The sequence below is a fragment of the Coenobita brevimanus genome, chromosome 56 (genome assembly GCF_032717465.1).
Source record: "Coenobita brevimanus isolate Jiangsu-jjx chromosome 56, ASM3271746v2, whole genome shotgun sequence".
In the NCBI taxonomy this organism is placed as follows: Eukaryota; Metazoa; Arthropoda; class Malacostraca; order Decapoda; family Coenobitidae; genus Coenobita; species Coenobita brevimanus.
In genome coordinates, this window is record NC_137009.1 from 4,548,262 (window position 1) to 4,574,920 (window position 26,659).

General features: G+C 41.0%; 1 protein-coding gene across 1 annotated transcript in view; it reads left to right on the forward strand.

Moving 5' to 3' along the window:
- Positions 1–26,659, forward strand: part of LOC145401609 (UDP-glycosyltransferase UGT5-like) — a 41,600-nt gene that overhangs the window by 117 nt on the left and 14,824 nt on the right. Inside the window, exons 1-7 of the mRNA XM_080273802.1 lie at positions 1–33; positions 1,094–1,363; positions 2,954–3,147; positions 14,651–14,746; positions 15,503–15,596; positions 16,526–16,617; positions 25,885–26,018. The exon at positions 1–33 is cut by the window's left edge and continues 117 nt beyond it. Of these exons, the coding sequence (XP_080129928.1) occupies positions 1–33; positions 1,094–1,363; positions 2,954–3,147; positions 14,651–14,746; positions 15,503–15,596; positions 16,526–16,617; positions 25,885–26,018 (913 nt within the window). The remainder of the gene's footprint in view (positions 34–1,093; positions 1,364–2,953; positions 3,148–14,650; positions 14,747–15,502; positions 15,597–16,525; positions 16,618–25,884; positions 26,019–26,659) is intronic.

The following is a 26,659-nucleotide window of genomic DNA, read 5'->3' on the forward strand; positions in this document are numbered from 1 at the left end:
ATCGTCAACGCACTGGCAGACCATGGCCATCAGGTGACTTATTACACACACACACACACACACACACACACACACACACACTCAAATGCGCCTCATATTGACTTCATTAACCATATATATATACACTCCTGCTTCACTAAACTATCAAAAAATTTGTGCATCTATTTCTGACCCTGCCCAAGCACACCATTTACACGTATATCTACGCATGAAGGGGTGGGTGAGGGTGTGTCACTTCAAGAATTGCAGAAAGTCATGGTTCAGTTGCCTTATAGAACTAATAAAGCATTACTTTAACATGTATAGTTTAGGTGTCCTTATATTTGAAGTATATGCTAGGCACCCATTGCAACAGGTATTATCGGAACACACGGCCACCACAAACTGCCTCCCTTCACACGCTGTCTGTATTACACTATCCCACATATTTAGCTGTATAACACTTACAAAACATGACCTTCCAGTTGAGTGTACATCAAGTAAAAGTAAACTGACATAGAAACACATTATTCATATAGACGTACTCACGGTATTGTAGGTGTAGAATAAGTGATTTTTATTTTAACGTCTTTAAACTGATGCCCCTTTAAAAGTAGTTTTGCTGCCTCCAGATGCTTTTAAGTCAGCTTTAGAAGGATTTCTCGCAGTGAAAAGCTACTTGGAAAATAAAGTGTCTAATCCATTTAACTGTAGACGCCAATCCGAAACTGTAAAAGAAGAAGAAAAAAAAACGGAGTGGATGGATTAATCAAGTATGTATAACCCTTCAGACCTTCCCCTGTCAGGAGTATGCGATACTTCGTTTTTTGTCTGTTCTGTTACGGTCTAACACATTTATTGCCTCATTAGCAGCGTAAGCATCCAGGACTAAACATTTAAGGGAAAAATAATCAGTTACTGAGCCTTGCGCGGCATTATTGAAACAAGAAATCACAACCATCCCTTGGATTATATAAACACTACGAATTGATGACAGCATATTCATGGGGAGAAATAAAACCTGTGTTGCCATTCTGACATTCTTCTGCCAGTAATGAAATACCCAGTACACATATAATGAATGGTATTATTCAGGAGTGTTATTATTCTGCAGATCACACTGGTGTCTGCTTACCAGCCGTCAAAGCTGCGTGAGAATGTGCGAGAGGTTGTGCTGCCTGACATGGACTTTTCGAGGATCATTCCCAATATGTCTGAGGGGAAAATGTCTGGCCCACTTACCCTCCTGCAGGAGGCGCCTGGATTCTGTTCTGATGCCTTAGAAAAAGAAGAAATGCAAAACCTTTTAACCGCAGAGTTTGATCTTATTATGCTCTCGTCTGTTTTCACTGACTGTTTTCTGTCAGTTGTTCACCGAATGAAGGTAATCTCTCTTAAATACTTTCTTATGTATCTCCTTATTGTTTGTGGCTAGGTTTCTCATACTGAACCTGACTGAGCACCATAGCTGTATTCTTGAAAAGCACCATGTTAAGTGCAGATCGCTTAAAGTGAGGATTATGTTTCTGCAGGAAAAGATAGATTTTGAAGTACTAAAAGATCATATTAAGTGAAACGAGTTATGATCATATTAACTGAAGGGAATAACTCAAAGTATGCTTGACGTTGGGGCCAGATATAGCACCTTGGAAAAGGGCGGAGGGGGGGTGGGACGTGATTACTAGTAAATTACTGCAGTTTTTAAACCATGGTAAATCAATACCTAATTCCTATAAATTCGTTGTCATACCCCTCTTTTCACTGAAACACTATTATAATATTAATTTAATATATCTTTTTTGCATATAATGTGCTAAATAACACTGTTTTCTAATTATAAGTAATGATCGGTCACCCTAAAATAAGAGGGGGGGCCTGCCGAGTCTGTGTGATTTGAGGTGTATATATATTACATAGTTAATTTCAGGAAATGTGCATTTTACTGAGGTAAATATGATGTGTTTTATCAACTCTAACCCTTCACTGTACATCTTGGCCACTTCATAATAAACAGATTATGTGAAAACTGCTCCTGTGAGGTTTAATATTTTTAAAGTAAAATATGTGTCAAATGAGAGCAAGTTAACCCATTTGTACCGACGGGCCTATAAAAGGGCATAATTGGACATTGCCGAAAGGTAATCAAGGTTCCGCCATTTGAGCTTTGCTGCTACATTTTAAGCCGGTAGACAAAGGTTGTATACTAAGTATAGTACCATTCCAGGATATTTCTAAAACCATAATTCCTGGGTTGGAACGTGATAATCAGGGAATTACTGCATAATTATGGTACTAAGTGTAGTTTTCCGGTGAATCAGGATAGAGCCATTAATGGGTAAAACAATGTTAACTAGAGTGACCTATTTTTATTGTTGTCATTGCACTTAATTCTTTTAAAATGAAAGAACATTTTTTGGAACGACCCTGTCCGTCATCCAGTCTGTAAGGTTTTTCATCCACGAGGTGCTTCACTTTAGTAGATCTTTGTGAAGCCTAATACTGCGGCCCAGATGGTCCGGCATCTATGAAATAATTTTGTATTTGTCCTTGAAATTTGTACTAGTTTTTCTTATTTACACTGGGCACACAACACATCCATTTTCTCATCCAGTCCATATTCTCTCCAGTCTCTAATAGATCAGTTAACCAGTATGCTCCCCCTTTAACTAATACAACTGTTCAAAACTGGTGCAGGATTCCTCAATCTATTTCGAAACATGACTGAAAAAAAAAAAAAAAACTGTTTCAAGCAGACAGACATTGCCAACTTTCATCCTCTGGTTCCATATTACTGCTGAAGAATAAGACAGTATAAAGTACTCTTACTGTAGCATGTGGTAATTCCCAGGTATGTCCGAGATCCATTATTATTAATATATATAAGATATTGCCCTGAGTCGTTATTATGCTCTGCCGTTGTAATTGATTATTTTGTTTTAATGACATTTTACCCATATGTTTATTTCCTCCACAGGTGCCATTCATATATGTTCTACCAGCTGGAGTGATGAGTCGTATATTGAATATCATAGGAAATCCAAGTTTCCCTTCCTTTGTTCCTTCCAAAGTGTTTACTTTTAAGCATCCAATGACCTTTACGCAGCGGGTTATCAGTACCCTCTCAGATGCCATGTTTGTGACTGGAACTGATTATTATATCAGTCAGAGGTAGGTGGCATATTTTTTCATGTTTACTGTTGTCCTGTAAAGAATGTTAGATGTTGGACTTACGAGTTTTTAAAAATTTTACGATTTAACCCCATATAAAAGTTGTGCAGTTCACTGATATGCAGTATAATGTATTTTGCTGTACGGAAGGAATACGTTCGAACAATTTTGAAGCAAAGTACAGGAATACCCCGATATCTGGAGCCCCAATAGCTGAACACTTGCTGCACCGAAAAAAAAAAAAAAAAAATGAAGAACATTCCCTTAATCCAAACGATCATTGATTTGCTAGTCCTAACACTCTGCCGTTCCCTAGGTTTGAAAGGCCTGTGCCTGAGCGCAGATGTGGTGGTGAGTGCGGCTCTCCCCATCCTCCCTTCGTCCCCTCGTTTTTCCACGTGTCCCCTCCCCCCTACCAGCTGAGCAAAAATGGCCATCCGCCTCCTTATCGAACGGTCAAAGTCGCCCGTCCGGCGTCTCGAGCTGCGCTCTGGTAATTAGAGGCTTCACCAAACCCTGTTTCAGAGGTCTGCCACCAGGTGGTCTACCATCGCCCAGCCTCGATTAAATATTTTTTCGGGGTTTTAAAGACCTGTGAAAATGTACCTAATACTAAGCTTATAATAATACTGCTATTTATAAGAATCTTTTTTCCTATTCAATCCAGCGCATATTTATATACCTGTAAAGAAAAAATAACTAGGCTCTCAGAGAATCTTAGCTTGGGGACTAAAATAGTGTGCTGTCTATTTACATACAGTATATTTGAATAAATCGTGTGCAGTTAGTAAAAGGAGATTTCCTGCAGGACTTCTGATGTGTGTATTTTAGCATGCTTTAAAGAAGTAAGCAGTTCCACTGAAATAATTTACTGAACAATTGCTTAGTTGGTGAATCAGCCATATTAATACAAACAAACGGCAGTGCGGTACGACACTATAACCATAGCAAATTACGAGGAGTTTAAGTGTAAACTTACTAAACTGTGCAATGGAGCCAGAGAAACATTTAAAAGCATTATTGATGTTAGACTTTAGTTACTAAAATGATCAAGACGTCCAACAGGTCCGTATTGTTATGAAAAGTCATACGTCAGGCAGGGCAGCATATGGAAAGCTGCTGCCAAACCTGCGGCTGCATATGTACTTTCTTTTGTGGATACTAACGAATGACAACTATTTTAATCACTGTTATCCTGTTTTATGGATGGTTCTATTAAAATTGCCTAGGTTTCGTCTCTATGTTATGTTTACAGAGATGAGTAAACTGACGAAAGCTGAATTTACAAATGACACTTATAATACATTATATATAATCAAAAGGCTCCCATATTGTAATTTCTTTGTAGCATATCATGCCAGCTCAGTAATTTCATGAGTAAAATCTGTTTTGGGGTGTTTTACTTTGTGACAAAATTAAAAAGAAATTACACACTGGCTACCCTTTCAATGCATACCCCGATCAGAGCTGAGCGACGGAAGCGAACCTAGTGGCAGATTTCTGAAACAGGATCTGGTGAAGTGTTTAATTGGACATAACCTACCAGCAGAGTAAAAATGGCCATCCGCCTCCCTACTGAATAGCCAAAGTTGCCTGCCTGGCCGGTACAGACTGAGTCAGCGCTGCCAGGCATGTCCATCTCCCCGTCCCCCCACCCTACCCCACCCCCGCTAGAGCGCTACTTGCCTGGCCCTCGCTCATTCACCCAGTCACCCATTCTGTGTCTGTTGCCCTGAAAGGATATCAGCACCGCATCTCCCACCACCTTAGCTTTCCTTTTTTATGCAAGGAAGAAGGAACCAAAGGCCAGGAGCCTGCAAACTATTCCTGCCAAGGAAAAAAAAAAAATACAAAAGAGCCAAATTCAAGAGACATTCATTTTGAGATGCCTGGACACACTGCGTTTGAAAGGCTGGAGATCATAGGAAGTAGGAAATACAGAGGGAGACAGTTCCACAGCTGACCTGTTGCATAAATGAAGGACTGGGAGTAATGGTTAACTCCTGCATTAGAGAGTTGGACAGAAAAAGGCTGAGAGTTTGTTGCTAGAAGAGTGCTACGTGCTCGACGTAGAGATGGAGGGAGGCAAGCAGAAAGTTCAGAGGAGCAGTGACCCTTGAAGTAGCAATAGAAAAGAGATGAAGATGCAACAGTGCGGCAAAGAGACAGAGGTTGAAGGGAGCCAGTAAGAGGAGAAGAGTTGATGAGACGAAAAGCCTTTGACTCCACCCTATTGAGAAAAGCTGTATGTGGGGAGCCTCCCCACACATGAAAGTTGTACTCCACACAGGGGCGAATAAAACCCGTTTATAAAGTCAACAACGTGCAGGGATAAAGATGGTATTGAGTCGGCTTAGCACACGCAATCTCTTGGAAGCAGATTTTACAAGAGATGTAATATGATCTTTCCAAGAGAAGTTCCGAGTGAATGAAAACTCAAGCATATTCAGGGATGATGCAGGATTGAACTGGATAATATTCAACATTAGTGGGTATTCCTGTGGCAGATTATGTCGGGTTGATAGGTGTAAGAACTGAGTATTTGATGCATTGAAAACAAGATTATTTTAACCCTTGTCAGAGATATGAGCCAAATCAGACATTAGATGTGCCATAGCCTCATCCTCTGTGTGTTGAAGTAACTGCGAGATGGACGCTGCGAGAACCGAATGGAAAGGTTAAGGGTGAAATCATCAGTGTATGAGTGGATAGGGTTAGATGTAAAGTTTAGAAGGTAATAAATAAAAGGAAGAGAGCTGGTGATAGGACAGAGCCCTGAGGAACACCACTGTTGATAGATTTATGAGAAGAACGATGGCCATTTACAACAGCAGCTGTAGAACGACCAGAAAGGAAGCTACAGATGAAGGCACAGATAGAAGGATAGAAACCATAAGAGGACAGTTTGGAATTTAAAGATTTATGCCAGTCTCGATCGAAACCCTTTGAGATGTCAAGTGCAATGGCAAAGCTTTCGCCAGTCCTGAAAGGAGGATGACCAGGAGTATGAAAGGTAGGTTAAAAGATCGCCAGTGGAGCGTCCCTGATGGAACCCATGCTGACGTTCAGAAAAAAGATAGTGATAGGAAAGATGCTATCAAATTTTCCTTTTAAGAATTGACTCGGAAACTTTCGAGACACAGGATGTTAAAGCAATTGGACGAGAATTAGAGGGTTGGGAATGGTCACCCTTCTTTGTGAGTGGCTGAATGAGAGCAGACTTCCAGCAAGTAGGAAAGGTACAAGTTGATAAACAAAGGTGAAAGAGTTTGCCTAGGCAAGGTGTAAGGACAGAAACAGTTCTTGAGGACAACAGGAGGGACTCCATCAGGTCTATATGCCTTTGTGGTATTGAGGCCAGTGATGGCAGAAAACACATCAGCTGAAGAAATTTTAATGTCAGCCATGACGAAGTCACAGTAGGGAAGTGAAGGAGGAACAGCACCTTTCTGCATGTGTGATGTTTGATGTCCCATTTCCTAGCAAAAGTATAATTATTATCGTGCAAACAGAATGAGAGAAGAGTTCTAGACAAATGCGGAAGCGTGCATGGAAAAGTTTGAAAGGAATGAGAGATATCTTTTGTTTGGAGATATGAATGGAAAAGTAGGGAATGTGAAGATGGATGAAGTAGCTGGTGAATGGGCTGTGACTACAGAGATGGATGAGGATGGCAGTGCTTTAGTGGACACATGAGCCAGGAGGGGGTTGGTGATAGCCAATACCCTCTTTAGGCAAACAATGATCTATAGGTGTACATGGCGTGTGAAAAGGGTGGACGGTGAACTGAATGGACGGAAGGCAATGATTGCTTATGTGTGAGTAGATGATAGGATGAGAAGGTTTATAATGGATGCAAGAGCATAAAGAGGTTGGGGGAGTGGACTTTCTGACCACCATTTGGTAGTGGTGAGAATCAAGGTCCAAACGAAATGAAGAAATAGAAGAAGGGAAGGACAGGAGGAAGTAGTTCATACAAGGAGGGTGGAAATGTTACAAGAGGATGGAAAAAAGGTAAAATATAGGAAAGAAGTGAAGGAGCGGCGGATATATATAGATTGGAGAAGATGGGGGACGTGGAAGATGTTTGCAAGACATTCACAGATGAAATCTGTACAGTATGTGTGGTTGTGTGTGGGGTGAAGAGAAAACGATAGGGGATGCAGGGAACAGCATGGTGATATGAAGAGGTGAGACAGACTGTGACACAAAAGAAGAAAACATACAGTGTGTGGATGAGAAATGGGCGTGGAAGTGTCAGGTCTCCATATTATAATTACAAATCATAGTGTAAAAAAAATACAGGTTCTCTCTTCATGCTGAATAGATAAATAGATTGATAGAGAAACAGATAGAAGCAGGAAGTCAGATGATGAAAAGGTATTGTGTCTGCGAGAATCGAGCAATGCTAAACATGCTTACACACTATTAACTCAAAGAATGCTTTATAGGCACACGACAGCGCCTCATGACCATACACACACATACACACATACTCACACACAGGCTTCTAGAACTTTCCAACCACAGTGTAACACACGTGACACGACCCCTGTTTCATCAGAATCTAGGAAAGAGAGCTCAGAAGGAAGCTAGCCATAGAACAGGCAGGTAGCAGGGAGAAGGGCTTAGCAACATGGGAGAGAGAGAGAGAGAGAGAGAGAGAGAGCGAGACAGGGAGGTAGCTAGCGGGACTCTACTTATACTTCACTCGTGTGTGAGACTTTGTTAATATTTCCAAGACAAATAAAAATAGTCCCATACTAATCTTTACCTCTCCTGTCATTGCATGACAAATGGGAACCAAGATTATCTACTTACAAACTACTCACATATAACAGCCGCTCGTCCACAAGTTCAATATATATATATATAACTTCTCCACAAGTTACTACAAAGTTCTTTTTGTGTCTCGCTCTCTCTCTCTCTCTCTCTCTCTCTCTCTCTCTCTCTCCCATGTTGCTAAGCCCTTCTCCCTGCTACCTGCCTGTTCTATGGCTAGCTTCCTTCTGAGCTCTCCTAAATTCTGATGAAACAGGGGTCGTGTCACGTGTGTTACACTGTGGTTGGAAAGGTCTAGAAGCCTGTGTGTGAGTATGTGTGTATGTGTGTGTATGGTCACGAGGCGCTGTCGTGTGCCTATAAAGCATTCCTTGAGTTAAGAGTGTGTAAGCATGTTTAGCATTGCTCGATTCTCGCAGACACAATACCTTCTCATCATCTGACTTCCTGCTTCTATCTGTCTCTCTATCAATCTATTTATCTATTTATCTATTATGATTTGTAATTATAATATGGAGACCTGACAGTACTACAAAGTTCTTTTTGTGACATTTAATTATAATATGGAGACCTGACAGAAGAAGTTGAGAGATGGAAAAAAGAGTTATATGTAGAGAGGAAGAGAAAGGTGAAAAGATTAGTACGAGAGTGTGAAAAGAGAGTGGATGAGAAATTTGGAAGGAATTTGAGTTTCAAGTGGAGTGAATGTAAGAAAATGTTCTGGTAACAGGTAAAGAGAGTCAGGCAGGGTGCCAAAGAAGTTAGTCGGGAAGTGAAAGATAAAAAATGGTAGATTACTAGTGGAGAAGGGAGAAAAAATGAGCAGTCTGAGAGAACACTTAGAGGAATTGTTGTACAAAGAGAATGAAAATAATGGAAGTCTAAGTGGCTGGTGAACAGCTGGGAGACGAAGGTATGTGAGAAGAGATGAAGAAATCAGTAGGATGAAAGTTGTGGAAGCAGTGAAGAAAGTCAAAATGGGGAATTGATGGAGTGCGTGGTGAAATGCTGAAGCTTAGGAGAGAGATAGTAGTAGAATGGATGTGGAAGATGTGCAGATCGTCCTGGGAGGAAGATAGAGTCCCGGAGGATTGGAAGTCAGGTATAATAATTCCCCTGTACAAAGGAAAAGGGTAAAAAGAAGTGTGTGGTAGTCATAGGAGCATTTGTTTTCTTAGTGTAATAGGAAAAGTATATGGCAGGATACTTACTGACAGAGTTAGGGAAATAACAGAGGAATTGGTTGGATTAAGATTATATGGAGTAGATAGGAAGTTGTTGAATGCCGTAAAGAGTATGTACGAGGGTGCCAAGGCTGCAGTGAACTGAGTTAATTTTTCTATTTGAAGGTTTGATTGAAACAGGGATGTGTCATGTCTCCATGTTTGTTAAGTCTGTATATGGACGGGGTTATAAAAGAGATACAAGGTAGGGCAGTGGATGTTGGAGCGGCCATAATAATAGAGGGCAACGTTTAGAAACTCACTGTTTCCAGACGTTTTTGTGATGTTAACTGAAGACGAAGGGGAGCTGCAAGGCTTGGTGGATGAGTCTGGGGAAGTGTGTAAGAAACAGAACCTAAATGTGATTGTAGGGAATAGTCAAGTTATAGTCTTCGAGAGAAGTGAAGTCAGTGAATGCAAAATGAGGTTGGATGAGGAGGAAATGGAAATCGTGAGGGCGTTTAAGTACTTCGGTAGTGTGACGAGTAAGGATGGAAGTTTAAGGGTGAAGTGCTTGAAAGGGTACAACAAGGAAGAAAGTTGCTGGTTCCTTGAAAGCAGTGATAAGAAACAAGGAAGTGAGAAAGTTTCTACAGGACAGTATTGTGATACCAACTCTAACGTATGGTAGTGAAGCTTGGACCTTGTTGGAGGGACAGAAGTCATGAATGAGAGTAGTGGAAATAAATTATTTGAGAGGAACATGTGGAGTCACATAGAGAAACAGACTGACGAATGAGGAAGTGAAGAATTGTTGTGATGTGGATGTGATAGGAAGCGTTAGGAGAAACACATTGAGGTGGTATGGCCATGTGGAGAGGATGCAGAGCGAGAGACTGACGAGGAGAGTGTATGTGAGGTAGAGGGAGGGAGAGGAAGGAGGAGGCCAAGGATGAGATGGAGAAATGGAGTGGAGAGGTCCAGTACATGAGAGAGGAGGGTGTGAACTGGGAGCAGGGCTGCGAAATGGCGGGGGACGGGGCGACATGGAGGCGATTTGTTTCTGGCCATCCCTAACGGGTTTAGGGCACCTAATAGATATGTCTATGTATCTATCTATTGCCAGACGCTATAATCCCGTAAGGTGTGGCCATTTGACTTTAAGTTATTTGTTTTACGGGGAGGGGCACTAACCCTCCACCAACCCACTTGTTGACACGTAGGGTGCACGTATGGTTTGGTTATATGGTTACCACCCAGCGTTGTAAATGGTTTCTTGGCTTACAGGAAACCATTTGGCTTGTCACTCAATGTAAAGCCACCTGTAAAGGAAAGAAAAGCAATAAGAAGTGACAGGAAAGATGGGAGAAATAGGAAGAAAGGAGGGCAGGCACAGAAAAAGAATGATAAAGGCTAAGGAAGAAGTAGGCAGCACTACATCAATGAGTGGACGATGGTCGCCACCACCTATAGATATGTAGGTAGTATTATTTATGAAATGTATGGTAGAGAGGTAGTCTGCTGTCCTGACAGACCCCAGTTCAAATCCCCGTTGGGGCAAAGAACAATTTACGGACTTGAATTTAATAAAAAGTAGACTTTACTGATTTACGAGAAGACCCGCCGACATGTAAAAACATCCCAACTAATTCCAATACACCAGTCCTATATGAGACAGCCCTAGCATGTATTCAATATGGACGGTGTGTGTTAGCGCCGAAATGGTGAAATGTGGAGATGTAGAAGGACTACTGGATCTTGGGGATGTCCTGGAGATAGGTCCTGAAGCCTTTGCCCAGAGTCGGACACATAAAAAGAAAAAAAAAATGATGTTTCTGTCAGTCTCTATTGATTTAAGTATATGAAAGTCTGGGTTTGGGCCTGGAATACATCTCTGGCTTTTCTTCAGTATCTGTTGGGAAAAAATGCTCCGATATCTGGCAACTGGCTGTCCGAACACTCCCACCAGTACACACACTGCCGGATATCTGGGTAGGCCTGTACTGAGATATGCCGGCAGTCGTTTGTAGGAATGGAGGATGGTGGTTATAGCAGGCTGTTGGTCGGTGTGGGCACCCATCACCCACTCACTCCATGTAATGTTACTGTATTTCAGGGTGACTCTGCACTGAGTGACAAGCCAAGAAATTATCTGTAAACCAGGAAATTATTTGGTACAAAAGACGATAACCTTATAACCAACCAACACATGTTCCCTACACGTCAACAAGTGGGTTGGCAGAAGGTTAATACCCCTACCCGGAAAACAACTAAATAAAAATACAAACAAGAAGCCTTGGATCAGGACAAACCAACAGGTGACCACCAAGGTCCAGACAAAGGACATGGTACGGGTTGCAACATGGAGTATACTTGGTGAAAATGATTAGGTGAAAGGAGGAGAGATCGTCCAGGTGAACGAGGGTGCAAAAATGGACATATGTGGATTAACTGAGACTAAATGGTGAAGTGACAGTGTGAGAGAGTGGAAGTATGGTCTGAGTATATGTGCGGGAGTAGGTAAGAAAGTCTCAGAGGGCAATAGAGGGTGTATGTTTGTCGTGTGCAAGAGATTGAAGGAGAACATAAGAGAGTATGGGTCAGTTGGTTCAAGGATTGTGTGGGTAAGACTGAAAGTGGGAGAACAAACATGGACGATTGTATGTGTGTATGTACCAATGCAAGATCGTGCAAGCAGAGTAAAAAAAGAGTTCTGGGCAAATGTGGAGGTGGTCATGAAAAAATCTGAGAGGAATGAGAGTGTTTTTGATTGGAGATATGAATGGAAAAGTAGGGAATGTGAAGGTGGATGGAGTAGTTGGGGAATGGCATGTGTCTGCAGAAATGGATGAGAATGGTAGTGTTCTGGTGAACATTTTTGCGGGCATTTTTGCGGGGAAGGGAAATGGTGATCTCCAATACAGAAAATAACCCACAAGTGTATGTGGCGAGTGATGAGAAGGATGAGTGATGAAATGCATGAACGGAAAGCAATGATTGATTATGTGTGTGTGGATGACAGAATGAGAAGGCATGTAATGGATGTAAGAGCATATAGAGGTCGAAGGAGTGGACTTTCTGACCACCACTTGGTGGTGGTGAAAGTTAAGGTTCAAGTGCAATGGAGGAATAGAAGGAAGGAAAGACATGGGGAGGAAGTCAATACAAGGAGGGTAGAAAGGTTGCAAAAAGATGGAAAAAAAAAAAAGGCAGAAAATAAGAGGGAAATGGAGGAGTGATTGGGTAAGTATGATTTGTAGCAAATGAGAGAGGAGTAATGTGTGTGCATGATATTCACATAAGAAATTTATGCAGCATGTAAGATTGTGTGTGGGGTGAAGAGAAGACGAAAGGGGATGCAAGGACCGGCATGATGGAATGAAGAGATAAGAAAGGCTAGGATGTAAAAGAAAAAAGCATATAATGAGTGGACGGGAAGCAGAAGCATGGAGGAAGTTGAGAGACAGAAGAGTGTGTTATAACTGGAGAGGAAGAGAGAGGTGAAAAAATTAGTGAGAGAGTAAGAAGTGAGTGGATGAGGAATTTGGAAGGAATTACAGTGTAAAATGAAAGGAATGTAAGAAAATTGTCTGCGAGGAAGTACAGAGAGCTAGGCAGGGTGATAAAGAAGTTAGTGGGGAAGTGAAGGAAAAAATGGTAGACTGATGATGAAATAGGGAGAAAAAATGAACAGATGAAGAGACCACTATAAGGAACTGATAAACATAAAGAATGAAAGAAATGCGAGTACAAATGGATAAGGAATGGCTGGGAAAAGGAGGGAGGTGAGAATAGAGGATCAGTAGGATGAAAGTATTGGAAGCAATGAAGAAAGTAAAAATGGGGAAAGCCCCAGGAACTGATGGAGTGGGTGTTGAAATGATTACGCATGAGCGAGAGATGGTAGTAGAATCGATGTGGAAGATGTGCAGATTGACCTGGGAGGAAGATAGAGTCCCAGAGGACTGGAAGTCAAGTATTATTAATCCCCTCTACAAAGGAAAATGGAAGAAAGAAGTATTTGGTAATCATAGTGCATTTGTCTTCTTAGGGTAATAGAAAAAGTGTATGGTACGATACTTACTGAGAGAGTTAGGGATATAATGGAGAGGTTGGTTGGTGATGACTAGGGAGGTTTTAGGAAGGGAAGAGGTTTTGCAGACCAGATATTCATCCTTATGTCTTTAGTGGAAAAGTTGATTGAGAAAAGAAAGATCTTCATAGATTTGGAGAAACCATATGTCAGAGTGGATAGACAAGGAATGTGAGAAATATTAAGAATATATGGAGTTGTTGAATGCCACGAAGAGTATGTATGACGGTGCCAAGGCGCAGTGCGTGTGGATAGTGAACTGAGTGAATTTTTCTATCAGAAATTTGGATTCAAACAGTTGATGTGTTATGTCTCCATGATTGTTCAGTCTGTATACGGATGGGGTTATGAAAGAGATACGAGGTATGGCAGTGGATGTTGGAGAGGCCGCAGTGAGATAGGACAGCATTTGAAAACTTCCTGTACTGTTGTTTGCAGATGATACTATATGGTTAAGTGAAGACGAAGGGGACCTGCCAGGCTTGGTGACTGAGACTGGGAGAGTGTGTAAGAAACGGAATCTGAAGATGAATATAAGGAAGAGTAAAGTTATGACCTTCGAAAAAATAATTGAATCACTGAATTTGCAATAAGAGTTGATGATAAGGTAATGGAAAGTGCTAGTGCATTGAAATTCTTGAGTGATGTGATGAACACAAATGAAAGTTTTGAAGATGAAGTGCTTGAAAGGGTAAATTAAGGAAGAAAGGTGATTGGTTCATTGAAAGCAGTGATAAGAAATAGGGATGTGGGCAAGGAAGTAAAAAAGTTGCAGTATTACTTTATTGTTATACTAATTCTAACGTGTGGAAGTGAAGTTTGGACCTTGTTGTAAGGACACAAGTGAAGAATGAGAGTAGTGGAATTGAGCTATCTGCGAGGAGCGATTGGAGTTACGTGGAGAGACAGACTAACAAATGAGAACGTGAAGGAGCGTTGTGGTATGGATGTGGATGTGATACTGAACATTAGAAGAAGGTGGTTTGGCCATGTGGAGAGGATAGAGAGCCACGGACTAACGAGGAGAGTGTATGTGAAGTGGAAGGGGGGAGAGGGAGCGGGAGGCCGAGCATGAGATGAAGGGATGGAGTGGGGAGGTACATGAAAGAGGGATGTGTGAGCTGGCGGGAGGGCAGTGAAATGGCGGGGGACAGGGCGACTTACAGGCGATTTGTTTGTGGCCACCAGTAATGAGATTAAGATGTCCGGCATTAGATAGATAGCGAGAGAATCTCCTGTAGTGACTGACTAAAAACAGTAGATATTAACCTCATACCACATTCAGAGGTTTCCCTCTGGGCAGATAAAACTCAGTTTATTAAAACCAAAATTGCATAATCAAACTGAATCATCTACTGTATAAGAGATTTGAGAGTGTTTAAAGATGAAAAACTATTTCTTCTGTATTTTTCAAAAAGCAGAATCATTATTTATTAATTTATTTATCTATTTATTTGCGTTGCAGTACTGAGAATGAATGCCGCCGTCGATTTCTTTGCCCAGAAGATATGCCCAGTATATCCACTCTTCGCTACAACGCCAGTCTCGTGCTCTTTAACAGGTAGGGTGTAATATCATTGAACGGGGAAGTTTACCTTCTTTCTGTCTGCCTATACTTATCCCCTTTCACTTGGCCTATAATTACCACGTATCAAATACTGAATGCAGGATGGTAACGAGAGTTTAGGACTAAAATATAGTGTTAGTCAGGAAGAAGTTCTGTGGAAATGATATTGGCCTATATTTTTGTTTTCTTTCACCGAGGTCCATGAAACAGATTAGAAAAGTACGGAAATCGTCGGGATGCTGTATTGGATAAATATTATTCCCAGGGTTGATCCAGGGGGCCCATGACAAAAACCTATCCCATCCTCTTTATTTCCAATGAAATATTGAATAGAAATTACTCGGAGAGCTCATACCACAGCAACACCAACATAATGTATTATTTACTGCTGTAATTCATGTTCGTACCAGACCAGTACTTTTATGGTCTTACATAGGCAATTGGTTGTTCACAGTTTCAGAGAACTCACACCTCCGTCAACGTAAATTATATTTGTGAATTTTGCTCCATCTCAAAATCTAATCAAGTTTTCCTTGACCCACTGCCCACTTATCCACCAGATTTAATTAAAATCCGAAACTTTTAAAAATATATTGTACACTAACTGACATAGGTGAATAGATACCCCTTATCCAACTTTTTTTTTTCAGGGATAAACGAACATGGAAACATTCATTTGTCTTCTTTTTGCCACCAAGCATGGAAGTAGTAACGTATGGGCAGGACTTAACACATGTTCTGTCTTTGCAGTGTAAAAACAGTTGACTTGCCACCTAGGCCATTTGTCCCAGCTGTTGTACATGTAGGGGGCATCCACTGTCATCCTCCACAGCCTCTCCCTAAGGTAAAAAATAGTCAGTGTATTTAAGCTATTAACACCGCCTCTCTCTCTCTCTCTCTCTCTCTCTCTCTCTCTCTCTCTCTCTCTCTCTCTCTCTCTCTCTCTCTCTCTCTCTCTCTCTCTCTCTCTCTCTCTCTCTCTCTCAAGTAGAAAACAACTGCTTTGGTATTTGTGCAGATTTTGAGACAATGAACACATCAACACCTCAAACAGTAGTGTAATAATTCAGCTTCTAAAAGAACATATTGTAACTGCTACGACTTATTCTATTTTTTCCACACTATGAAGCCCACAATATTCCAGAAGATTTATATACAAGGTTCTCATCCTTGATATTTTATATGCATGAGATCCCATAAGGCCAGTGAGACCAATTAGTAAATAATCTGAACTTTTGAGAGGCACTGTCTGCACCATTTTACTGCCTCAGCATGACGACATCACTCACTGATTTTTTATTGAACCCAATTTGGTCCCCAGCTAGATATGAGTTTCATGTATAATTCTTGCTTTGGATTTGCTGATTCTTTCTCAATTTTGTCTTTATACTTTAACTTTTGATAACAAAACGACTCAAGGTTACGATACTGTAGTTAAGAACATTTTAACCTGTCATTGTTGTGAAGTCTCTTTCATCAGTTTTTGATACTATGAAACGATTTCATGAAGCTCGAGGTAGTGAAGAAATTCATGGAGATGGTTGATAACGCCTTCATTATCAAATATCTACCAAAGTGTGGGTAAAACTGTCTAAAAATAATAGTAATAAACAGAACAAAGGTCACTGTAGTAAATGGATTAAGGATATGTGACTGACTTGCGTTAGTGACGGCATGTAGCGATAAAATAAGCCATGCCTTGCACCTTAGACAACTACCAAAGTACATCTTCCTAGCATATTGAAAAAACAACACGGTATTCTGTGTCTTCAGGACTTGGATGATTGGGTGAAGGGTGCTGGCAGTGATGGCTTTATATTCTTCAGTCTGGGCTCTTTAGTGAAACCGTCCAGCATGCCAGAGAAGTGAGTCAGATGTTCAGTAGAAAGATATATTTTGCATCACCATCATCATCATTATCATTAGTTTTAGCAACGTCATTTGTTCATGTAGCATGAGTCTGATAGTTTCTTCCGATAGCACTCTTCCAGCTTACTTTTCTAGTAGTGCTGTACCTGTAGAGCTAAGGTCACCACACATCTCCTTATCCAGTGTCCTCTCCAGTCGATACCTCCACGGACGGCCTGGTGCCTCCACACTTCTACACACCATCACCCAGCTTGCAGTGGTCCATTCTATCGACATGTACAAACCATCCCAGTATCTTCCTTTCTACTTCCTTCCTGATGTTTTTCACTCCCAGCCCTTCTCTCTGTTCTTCTGACGATATCCCATCATTCAGTTTTACTCCACATATGCATCGGACATTCCTGTGGTCTTTTGTTTCAGTTTCTCTATACCAGTGCTTCCCAACTCAGGAGTCGCGGCTCAACGTAGGGTCACTAAGCATTTTTACTGGGGTCCGAAATCAGTCAGACTATATAATGTGTTCAATTTCCAAATCTAGAATGTTGATAGGTTATACTTTACATGTTTTTATTGAAAAATCAGTATTTGGTGGACTTTCATTTACATAAAACACAGCCCGCCAATGTTTATAGAGGCTGTAATATTATATACTGTTGATAACCTTGCGAATTTTGTTTTTAAGTGTTAAGTGAGGCTTGATAAGGAAGAAATGGAAAAAGTGAGTACGTTTAAATACTTGGGTAGTGTGATGAGTAAGAATGGAAGTTAAGAGAGTGCAGTGCTTGAAAGGGAACAACACTGAAGAAAGGTTGCTGGTTCTTTGAAAGCAGTGATAAGGAACAGGGACGTGAACATGGAAGTAAAAAAGTCGCTGCATGACAGTATTGTGATACCAAACACTAACGTATGGAAGTGAAGCTTGGACCTTGCTGGAAGGACACAAGTCAAGAGTGAGAGCAGAGGAAAGGAGTTATTTGAGAGGACCATGTGGAGTTACGTGGAGAGATGGACTGACAAATAAGGAAGTGAAGAAGTGTTGTGGTGTGGATATATATGTGACAGAAAACGTTAGGAGAAATACACTGAGGGGGTTTGGCCATGTGGAGAGGATGGAGAGCAAGGGATTAACGAGGAGATTGTATGCGAGTGAGGTGGATGGGGGGAGAGGGAGGGAGAGGCCAAGGATGAAATAGAGGTATGGAGCGGAGAGGTATTTGAGAGAGGGGTATGTGTGCTGGGAGCAGGGCAGTGAAATGGCGTTGGACAGGGCGACCTGGAGGCGATTTGTTTGTGACCAACCCTTACGGGATTAAGGTGTTGGGCAATAGACAGATAGATATGTAGACAGTGTCACTCAAATGTAGTTATTACAAGTTAAATATACAGACACGGTGAGTCTTACATATCTCATTGGCAGCCAGTGCGCCATTCGATCCGTTTTGTGCTGTTAGGAAACACAGTTCACTTGTTGGTCCTATTCTGGCAAGTTAATGTACATTTATCTCCACATAACACTAAGAATGTTATCAGAGACGAAGTCAAGGGCCTTTGCGCACTGAGCTGGGAATACAGTTTTCCGTACGTTCGTCGGTTCATATTCCCGCGACCGACATTGTGGATTGATTTTGACGATCGAGGTATTAAGTTGATCCACTCCACTTGACGGTGAGGCCTCGTTGGAATGGTCAACACGCTCAGAGAAACGGGACAAGATGACTAAAATCATATGTATTTAGCAGAGAATAGTCGTAACATTGGTATCAATGGAAAGCGTGTTAAGAAGCAGTATTTTATCATCAAAATATTCATGGAGTCATCTAGAAACAATTAAACAGAAAAAACTCTTCCAGTGTGCATCTATGTCGTTAACTTTTTAGATGGATGAAACAGGCGGGGTAATTAGGTAAGCAGGGAGTAATTAGGCATGAGGGTAGGTAAATAAAGAAGTGGACAGGGAGGTATGTAGGCAGGTAGAGAAGTAGGTAGGTAGGCAAGGAAAGCGGTAGGCAGGGAGATAGACAAGAAGATAGGTAGGGAGTCGGGAAGGCAGGTATTTAAACAGGGCAAAATACAAAGAAGTGGCCGAGAGGTAGGTAGATAGGGAGGTAGCAGGGAGGCTAGATGGGTAGGCAGGGAGGAAAAAGTAGGTAACTGGGTAGGCACAGAGGTAAGTAAGTAGGATCTTAGAAAGATAGGGTGGTGGTTAGGGGGGTAGGGAGGTTTGTAGGTTGCCAGTAAGGTTGGGAGGTAGGAAGGTAGGAGGGTAAGTAGGTGGCCAGGGAGGGAGGAAGATTGGATGGTAGGCCGGTAAGCAGATAAGTAAGTGGAGAGCTGGGTGGGGAGGTAGTGTGAAGGTAGGTACGTACTGTAAGTAGATACTTAGACCGAAAGGGAGAGAGGGAGGAACGCAGGTATGTAGGTGGAGACGTCAGTGGGCTGGGAGGCAGGCAGGTAGGTAGGTAGGCGAGTAGCACATGAAGTTGGTAGGGAAGTTGTCAGCGAGATAGAAGGCAGGTACAGTACGTTTGGAGATATCCTACATAGGAAGGGAGGTAAGCGGGGACAAGCAACAAGAAGTGCAGTTTAACTCTTTAGACGCTAAAGGGAAAATTTCAGTTTAATACCATCTGGTTAAAGGATCACGTTGTCATAAATGGTGCTTCTCAGCCTGAGATCATTTCTTGACAAAGAATCTATTGTACATGGCAGGTATTTTACAACACTTGGTCCCCGGTACCATAGCGAGGCAGTACACACCCAGTAATATATTAGATGCAGATTCCAGTTTCGTGTTTGAAGTGTACGAGATGCATTTTCATGTTTTGTTGATCCTCACGCGTGTGAACAAATATATTTGTACGCTCCTGACTGGGATTCGAATCCTGGACCTCTTAGACAGAAGTCAGGCACTGATACAACTTCACCAGGCGTGATGAAAACTGTGACCACCTGATTTTTTTGAAGAACCAGGTAAATCCATTATGGAAGGATATATTTCAATCACAACACAGTAGGATTATATGACAGCCCCACGCAACTCGGCAAGTGACAGTGCAGTTTTTAATCTATTCCAGACACAACACAAGCGTCTTTAGATGTTGGAGACACACACATTACACGCGTCTGTATAAATATACTTGTACGCTCCTGACTGGGAATCAACCTTGGACCTCTTAGATAGAAGTCAGGCATTGATACCTCTCGACCACGACGAGACAAAAGCTGTAACAACCTGATGTTTTTGACGAACCAGGTCAGGAGCATACAAATATATATATGCATACACAGTATATACCCGGTACTGAGTGTATATATATATATATATATATATATATATATATATATATATATATATATATATGTGTGTGTGTGTGTGTGTGTGTGTGTGTGTGTGTGTGTGTAATTCACCGGGTCGGTCAGGATCACTTGATGGTCGTGATCGTCAGCTTTTTACCCTCTCGAAAGGGAGCTGAGAGCTCATATAGTCCGATCTAAGGGCAAGGCTGTGACCTTCACACGCGCACACACCCATCCCCTTGCTCAAGGGGGACAGTAACCACCCACTTCGTCAGTGAAACTTTTCGCAACCTGAGCGAGGCGCGAACTCCCGTCTACCAGATGGCAAGCGAGAACTTTACCACTGAGCCAGCGAGCGGTGTGTGTGTGTGTGTGTGTGTGTGTGTGTGTGTGTGTGTGTGTGAAATTGTATCACCTTGATGCACGCCTTTCTCAATCTTAATTTTTTCTGAGCCTTTATGTAACTTAACTGTAGCAGTTCCTGCTTTGTAAATGTTTTCAGGTAGTTTTACATTGTGCTGGTTTACTCCTTGTTGCCTAAGTGAATTTATAATTGCTATGTGCTCTATTGAGTCGAAATTTTTTTCGTAATCGTGAAGCCTAAGCACAGTGGTTTATTATATTATGTAGTTTTCTCCATTGGCTGATTCATTGGTTATAGATGATTTGTTGAATAACTTTTTGAAATTTTGCCTGGTCACGAGGTTTATTTTTCTCAAAATTTGAAGTTATTTTCTTCGTAAGGACTTTAGTGAAGAGTTTGTAAATAACTGATAATAAAGCAAGAAGTCTTTAGCTACTAAGCTCTTTCTGAGTCGCCTTTTCTTGTAAAGCAAAATGACTATTGTACTACACCATGTTTTTTATTTCTTTTCTTTATACATTGAATAAATAAGTGAGAGAATCGGTTTTTTAACTATTTCTTCTGCATCCGACAGTAATTCTGCTGAAGACAGATTAAATAATAAAAGTAATAGTCGATAGTTGGTAACCACAGTCGTTGACGTGCTTGGAGCCAACGGACTGTAATATGAGGGGTAGTGATAACCTTCACATCACAACTCCAAATGTTGAACTGTATTAGGAAGGTTGGTTCTGATCTTCACAATATAATTCCCCAATGGATGGAGGTGATCTTAAAAAAAAAAAAAAATGGTAGTAGTAGAAGTTGCAGCAGCAGCTGTAGTAGTAGTAGTAGTAGTAGTAGTAGTAGTAGTAGTAGTAGTAGTGTAGTAGTAGTAGTAGTAGTAGTAGTAGTAGTAGTGTAGTAGTTGCAGTGCCGGTAGTGGTAATTGTAAAAGCAGTAAACTGAATGCAACAGATGGAGCAAGAAGAGTTGGAGCACTATAAGCTGCTGGGGGCAGCCCACACTCACCTGAGGCATCGATAGGGAAGAAATGAGGAGAAGATGCAGAAAGAGAAAGAAAAATATAGTCGAAAAGCAGATGGAGAAAATGAAACTGCATACCTATGAGCTGCGACATAACATTACGATCTTATGTGTTTTTACTCATGGTCTTGTATTTATTATAGTCAACGTTTAACACCTGATAACACCTGACAGTGATGGCAATCAATTTAAAGCTCTGTGCAATAAATAAACATAAACATGGGTACGGTAGATGTCTGCCTATAAACACCTCGATGAATCGTAAAAATCAGCCACAAAAACAATTAATGTCGTGAGGGCTAAAACATGGCCTTCAATTTTAAACAGCTGAACACTGTCTGCATCACAAATCTCTTCATTCGGAAAGTTCGAATAGCCCACTGTGATAGGAGGAAGCACCACTGAAATCGACTGGGGCAAGACCTGACCAGCTGGGAAGATAGCCGATGCACCGATGATTATGCATGTATGGTCCTCAAAGACTCAAACTTTTGAGGTAGGCAGCTCTGTATAGGGTGCGCAGTATTTTCTGGATCTTATGCAATATACACAAACTACTCACAGCACAAGGTTTAAGAGTACACAGTTCTTCACCAACACACAAACACTTTGCAGTTCAGAAGACTTTGTTGATCAAATGAAGATGCAACTCTGTGGATGATGCCCACATCGATGCACAGTACTCAAGCAGCGGTAGGACGAAACAAAGAAAACAATTAGCAGAAACAGAAGCATCAGTGAAAACCGTATATGCTTTCCTCAGTATTCCGAGCTTATGAGATGCAATAGTGAGTACCGGATATGGCTTTCAATGTTCAGCTTCTAGTCGAATTTAACCCCTAAATATCAAGTTTTAGGCATTCTGCTAGAAGTAATCCATCCAGGAGTAGGGGATCATAGGGCGGGAATCGAATTCGAGAAGGAGAAACGGTTAGCAGTTTTATCTTTGATGGATTTATATTAATGCCCCATTTTGCACGACTGCGAAATGACAGCCAAGTCCTCTTTGATGGACTGTCAGGCAGACAGACGTGACTGAGCAGATGGGACGTGGCATCGTCGGCGTAACAATTCAGCTAGTTTTTCATTATCGTAAAGCAGATCGCTGATGTAAATGATAAAGAGTAATTATCCAAGAACTCTACCTTGAGGTACGCCTGATTGGACATCATGCCAGATGCTGTAACATCCATCTGTGCAAACACGATGCTTACGAACCCTCAAAAACTGCATCACTATGGACAGAAGCGGACCATTAATGCCGATGCAAGGCAGTTTCCACAGCAAACCTTCGTGGTTCACATGACCAAAAGCAACAGAGAAGTCCAGTTGTACCTTCTTGGCCTCAGAATCACGGTCAAGGGCAGTTTGCAGGATGTGGGAAGTCGTAAGCAATGCGTCCGTAGTGCTCAAATTCTTCCAAAATATAAAACGATTAGAAAGTAGTCAACTACGACATTCCATAACCCCGACAGATGAGAAGAAACGAGACGCTTGAAAACCTAAGACAGAATGAGCGTGATGAAGATAGGCTCATAAATCGTGACATACAGAGAAGACAAACACTTCCGAATATCAGTGATGTTAGCAGCTCGCCAACAAGAATGAAACGATCAAGAGTGCACAAGAATCATAAATACTGCACTCAGTTTGGGAGCCAGGAATTTAGACGTTTCCTTGAAGAAGAAAGGGAACATGCCTAAAGAGTCAGTTCCACTGTGACGGTTCTGCAATTTCCGCACCCTTTCAACTTCTATGGATTGGAAAACATTCTGGCAGGACAAAGGATCAGCTTCTTGACAATCACCTATCTGGAGTATTGAATGACTGAGCCTGAAGTCATCAACAAATTGGCATTGCCTTTAAGATCACCCTCAAGTAGGCCTCCAGACTCAAGTAAATGAACCAGGGATGGAGACACTCCAAAGATGGCTGACTTGAGAGAGAACCACCATTTAGGTCGTTCAGAAGCGTTCCACAGATTGTTCCGGACCGAGTTGAAAAACTCCCTGCATCGCAATACGTGCATTCAGCGAAAGAGTTGGCCAGATAATAGTCATGTCACCCATCGATAATAGGCTTCTTGCCTGACGTTCTGAGCAGCCCTGCACTAAAGACATTTGTTAGTTTGTCATTCAACTCGTCAGTCACAATCGGTATAACTTGAAGCCGGAAATCTGTTCTTTAATTCTAACTGAAAGGAAGCTTTGTTTACACTTATTAACATTAGGCATACCTTTATTGCTTTCAATCTGCTTACTGTTTTCACTCCTGATATGGGATCTGGCTGTGTAACCCACCATACTATGATCATTTCCTATGTTTACTTTGTAGGTAACGGTGACATTAGTGACTCTTGTTCTTATCTGCTATTATGAAGTGGAAGTCATTTTTTGTTTCTCCATTTCGGCTTCTGATCCAATTTCTCCCAGTCTTGTGTGGAAGAATTTGTTCATTATTGACGTGTTACATATTTCAGCAAAATTTATCACCATGTCAGCTTCTTGAAATCATCTCTCCTATTCTGTATTTCGATACATGCTTCTCTATTTTGCGATATGCCAGCTTTCGCAATGAAATCTCCGATGAGTATAGTATATCCGGTCTTTTCCTTCTCCATATTATGAGAGATTCGTCTGTTTTTTGAGAACTGGATGCATATACTTGTAATTCTTTCAGTGTGTATCTTTTGCATACTTTCATTACAGTCCATGATAGTCTGTCAGACACATTGCTGAGTTTAACAATGTCCTCTCAAACTTTTCCATTAACTAGAAATCCTACATCATTGACCCTTTCATTTTGCTTTCGTATATAGTAAAATATGTTGTTGTTGTCTTGGATCTGTATTAAATTTTCTTTTTCGCAGATCTTGTGCAGACTTATGTTATCCCAACTAATTCTTTCTAATTCAGTCCTTAGAGTGTCAAGTTTGCAATATTCCTCAAGGATTGTTACATTGTATATTTAAACATTCTTGGATTTCAGCGGCAGGAATCACCAGTGACAGGATCCCATTGCTACCTGGTGCATCTCCAAGTGATGGGTAGGGAAACACCTCATATATATATATTTGAGTTTGGTGGGGCGGACCATGCCCCCCCCCCCTATAAATTAACAGGGCTCTACTGAATATAGTTAATCAAATGGCAAAAAATTACATGTTACCAGAGAGCATGTACCGGAGATGTAACATTACTTTGCAGCATTATACAGTGTGTGTATGTATATAGATAGATAGATTGATTGATTGATAGATAGAATGATATATATATATATATATATATATATATATATATATATATATATATATATATATATATATACATGCTGATGTAGATATTTCGATTAATGTCATTTATCAAATTTGGAGTAAAAATTAAATGGATAATATTTTGCTGTATTTGCAAAAAGCTTAGAAAACACAACACTTTTGCCTTTTTTAGTTACAGATTAACTGACAGTAAAATGAAGCTGCCATAGGCAGAGCACATCCCGGATAGATTCTATTGTGTCTGGTTAATATTCACCAGCGTGTAAGCAGACATGTGTTTGCTTAGTTTTGAGCGTTGTGTAGGCAGTATTTGGCAAAAATTTTCGCTCTTCATTGCAAAGCACAGAATGGGTTTATGAAGCTAAGAATTGTATTGCCAGAGGTGCCAGACGTTTCTCCTCAATTTAGTAAGAAAAAACTCGATTTTCGAATTTTGAAAAAGTTGTGTCTGGCCTGCCACTGGGTTCTGACAACTTCCCTACCCATGGCCATTGCGGGGTTTCCACTCCCCACCCAGCCCAGGGCCTTTGACCGATTTTAATGAAAAACAATAGGCTTGCAGGGTTTATGGACATCTACCTAATGGGCTTTTTTCAGAACGATTGCAACCTGTAGAGAGCAAACAAATAAACAAACAGACGGACAAACATAGGGAACTGACCAACATGCTTGCCGAATCTTTCGATTCCGGCAAGCAGGGAAACTGCCATAGGCAGTGCACTTGCCGGATGGATTCAATTGTGTCTGCTTAGTTTTCACCAGCGTGTAGGCAGTCATGTGTTCACTCTTCACTGTGAAGCACAGAATGGGTTTAGGAAGGTAAAAATTGCATTGCCAGTTTCGCCAGATGTTTCTCTTCAATTTGACAAGAAAAATATTGATTTTCAAAATTTTAAATAATGGTGCCGGGGCTGGCCGCTGGGTCCCGACAATTTCCCAGGTAATGGATATCTACCTTCTGATTTTTTTTTCATAACAATTGGCGGAAAATTGTGACATGTAGAGTCTAAACAAACAAGCAAACAAATATACGAAACTGACCAACGTGCTTCCCAAATTGAAAGATTCCAGCAAGCAACAAACATAAGGACCTGACAAACATGCTTGCCGAATCGAAAGATTCCAGCAAGCAATAATAATTGCTAAAAACAATAATTGCACAGTATACTCTCGCCATTAAGTCTCCATGTAAACTGGATGACAGGAAAGTACCAAGCTGCTCCAGTACGATGATAATATGATTAATCTTTATACTATCTGTTACGCTGAGAAATGTCCATATTTCTACCGTGCTTTGGCTAGGCATCGTAGGACCTTGGTGGAGGTGTTCGGGTCACTGAAGCAGAGAGTCCTGTGGAAGTGGGACAAGGACACAATGGAGGACCTTCCCCCCAACGTCCGGCTTGGCAAATGGCTCCCCCAGCAAGATATTCTTGGTACGAACTCATATTCCTTTCATCCTTTTTTTTTCTTCTTTCTTTTTTTTTTTTTTTTTAACCAAAGTAAGAGTAATAAACTCTGCTGGTCTGCTGCCGTTGCACAGTCTTGCCAAGAAAAACATTGTTTGATATATTCTTATCATTCATCTTCTTCAACATCTTCTTCATCTTTTTCTTCTTCATCTTCTTCTTCTTCATCATCTTCTTCTTCTTCTTCATCATCTTCTTCTTCTTCTTCATCATCTTCTTCTTCATCTTCTACTTCTTCCTCATCTTCTTCTTCTTCTTCTTCATCTTCTTCTTCTTCCTCATCTTCTTCTTCTTCTTCTTCATCATCTTCTTCTTCATCATCATCATCATCTTCTTCTTCTTCTTCATCATCATCATCTTCTTCTTCTTCTTCTTCATCATCATCATCTTCTTCTTCATCATCATCATCATCTTCTTCTTCTTCATCATCATCATCATCATCTTCTTCTTCTTCATCATCATCATCTTCTTCTTCTTCTTCATCTTCTTCTTCATCTTCTTCTTCTTCTTCATCTTCTTCTTCTTCTTCATCTTCTTCTTCATCTTCTTCTTCATCTTCTTCTTCTTCTTCTTCTTCTTCTTCTTCATCATCTTCTTCTTCTTCTTCT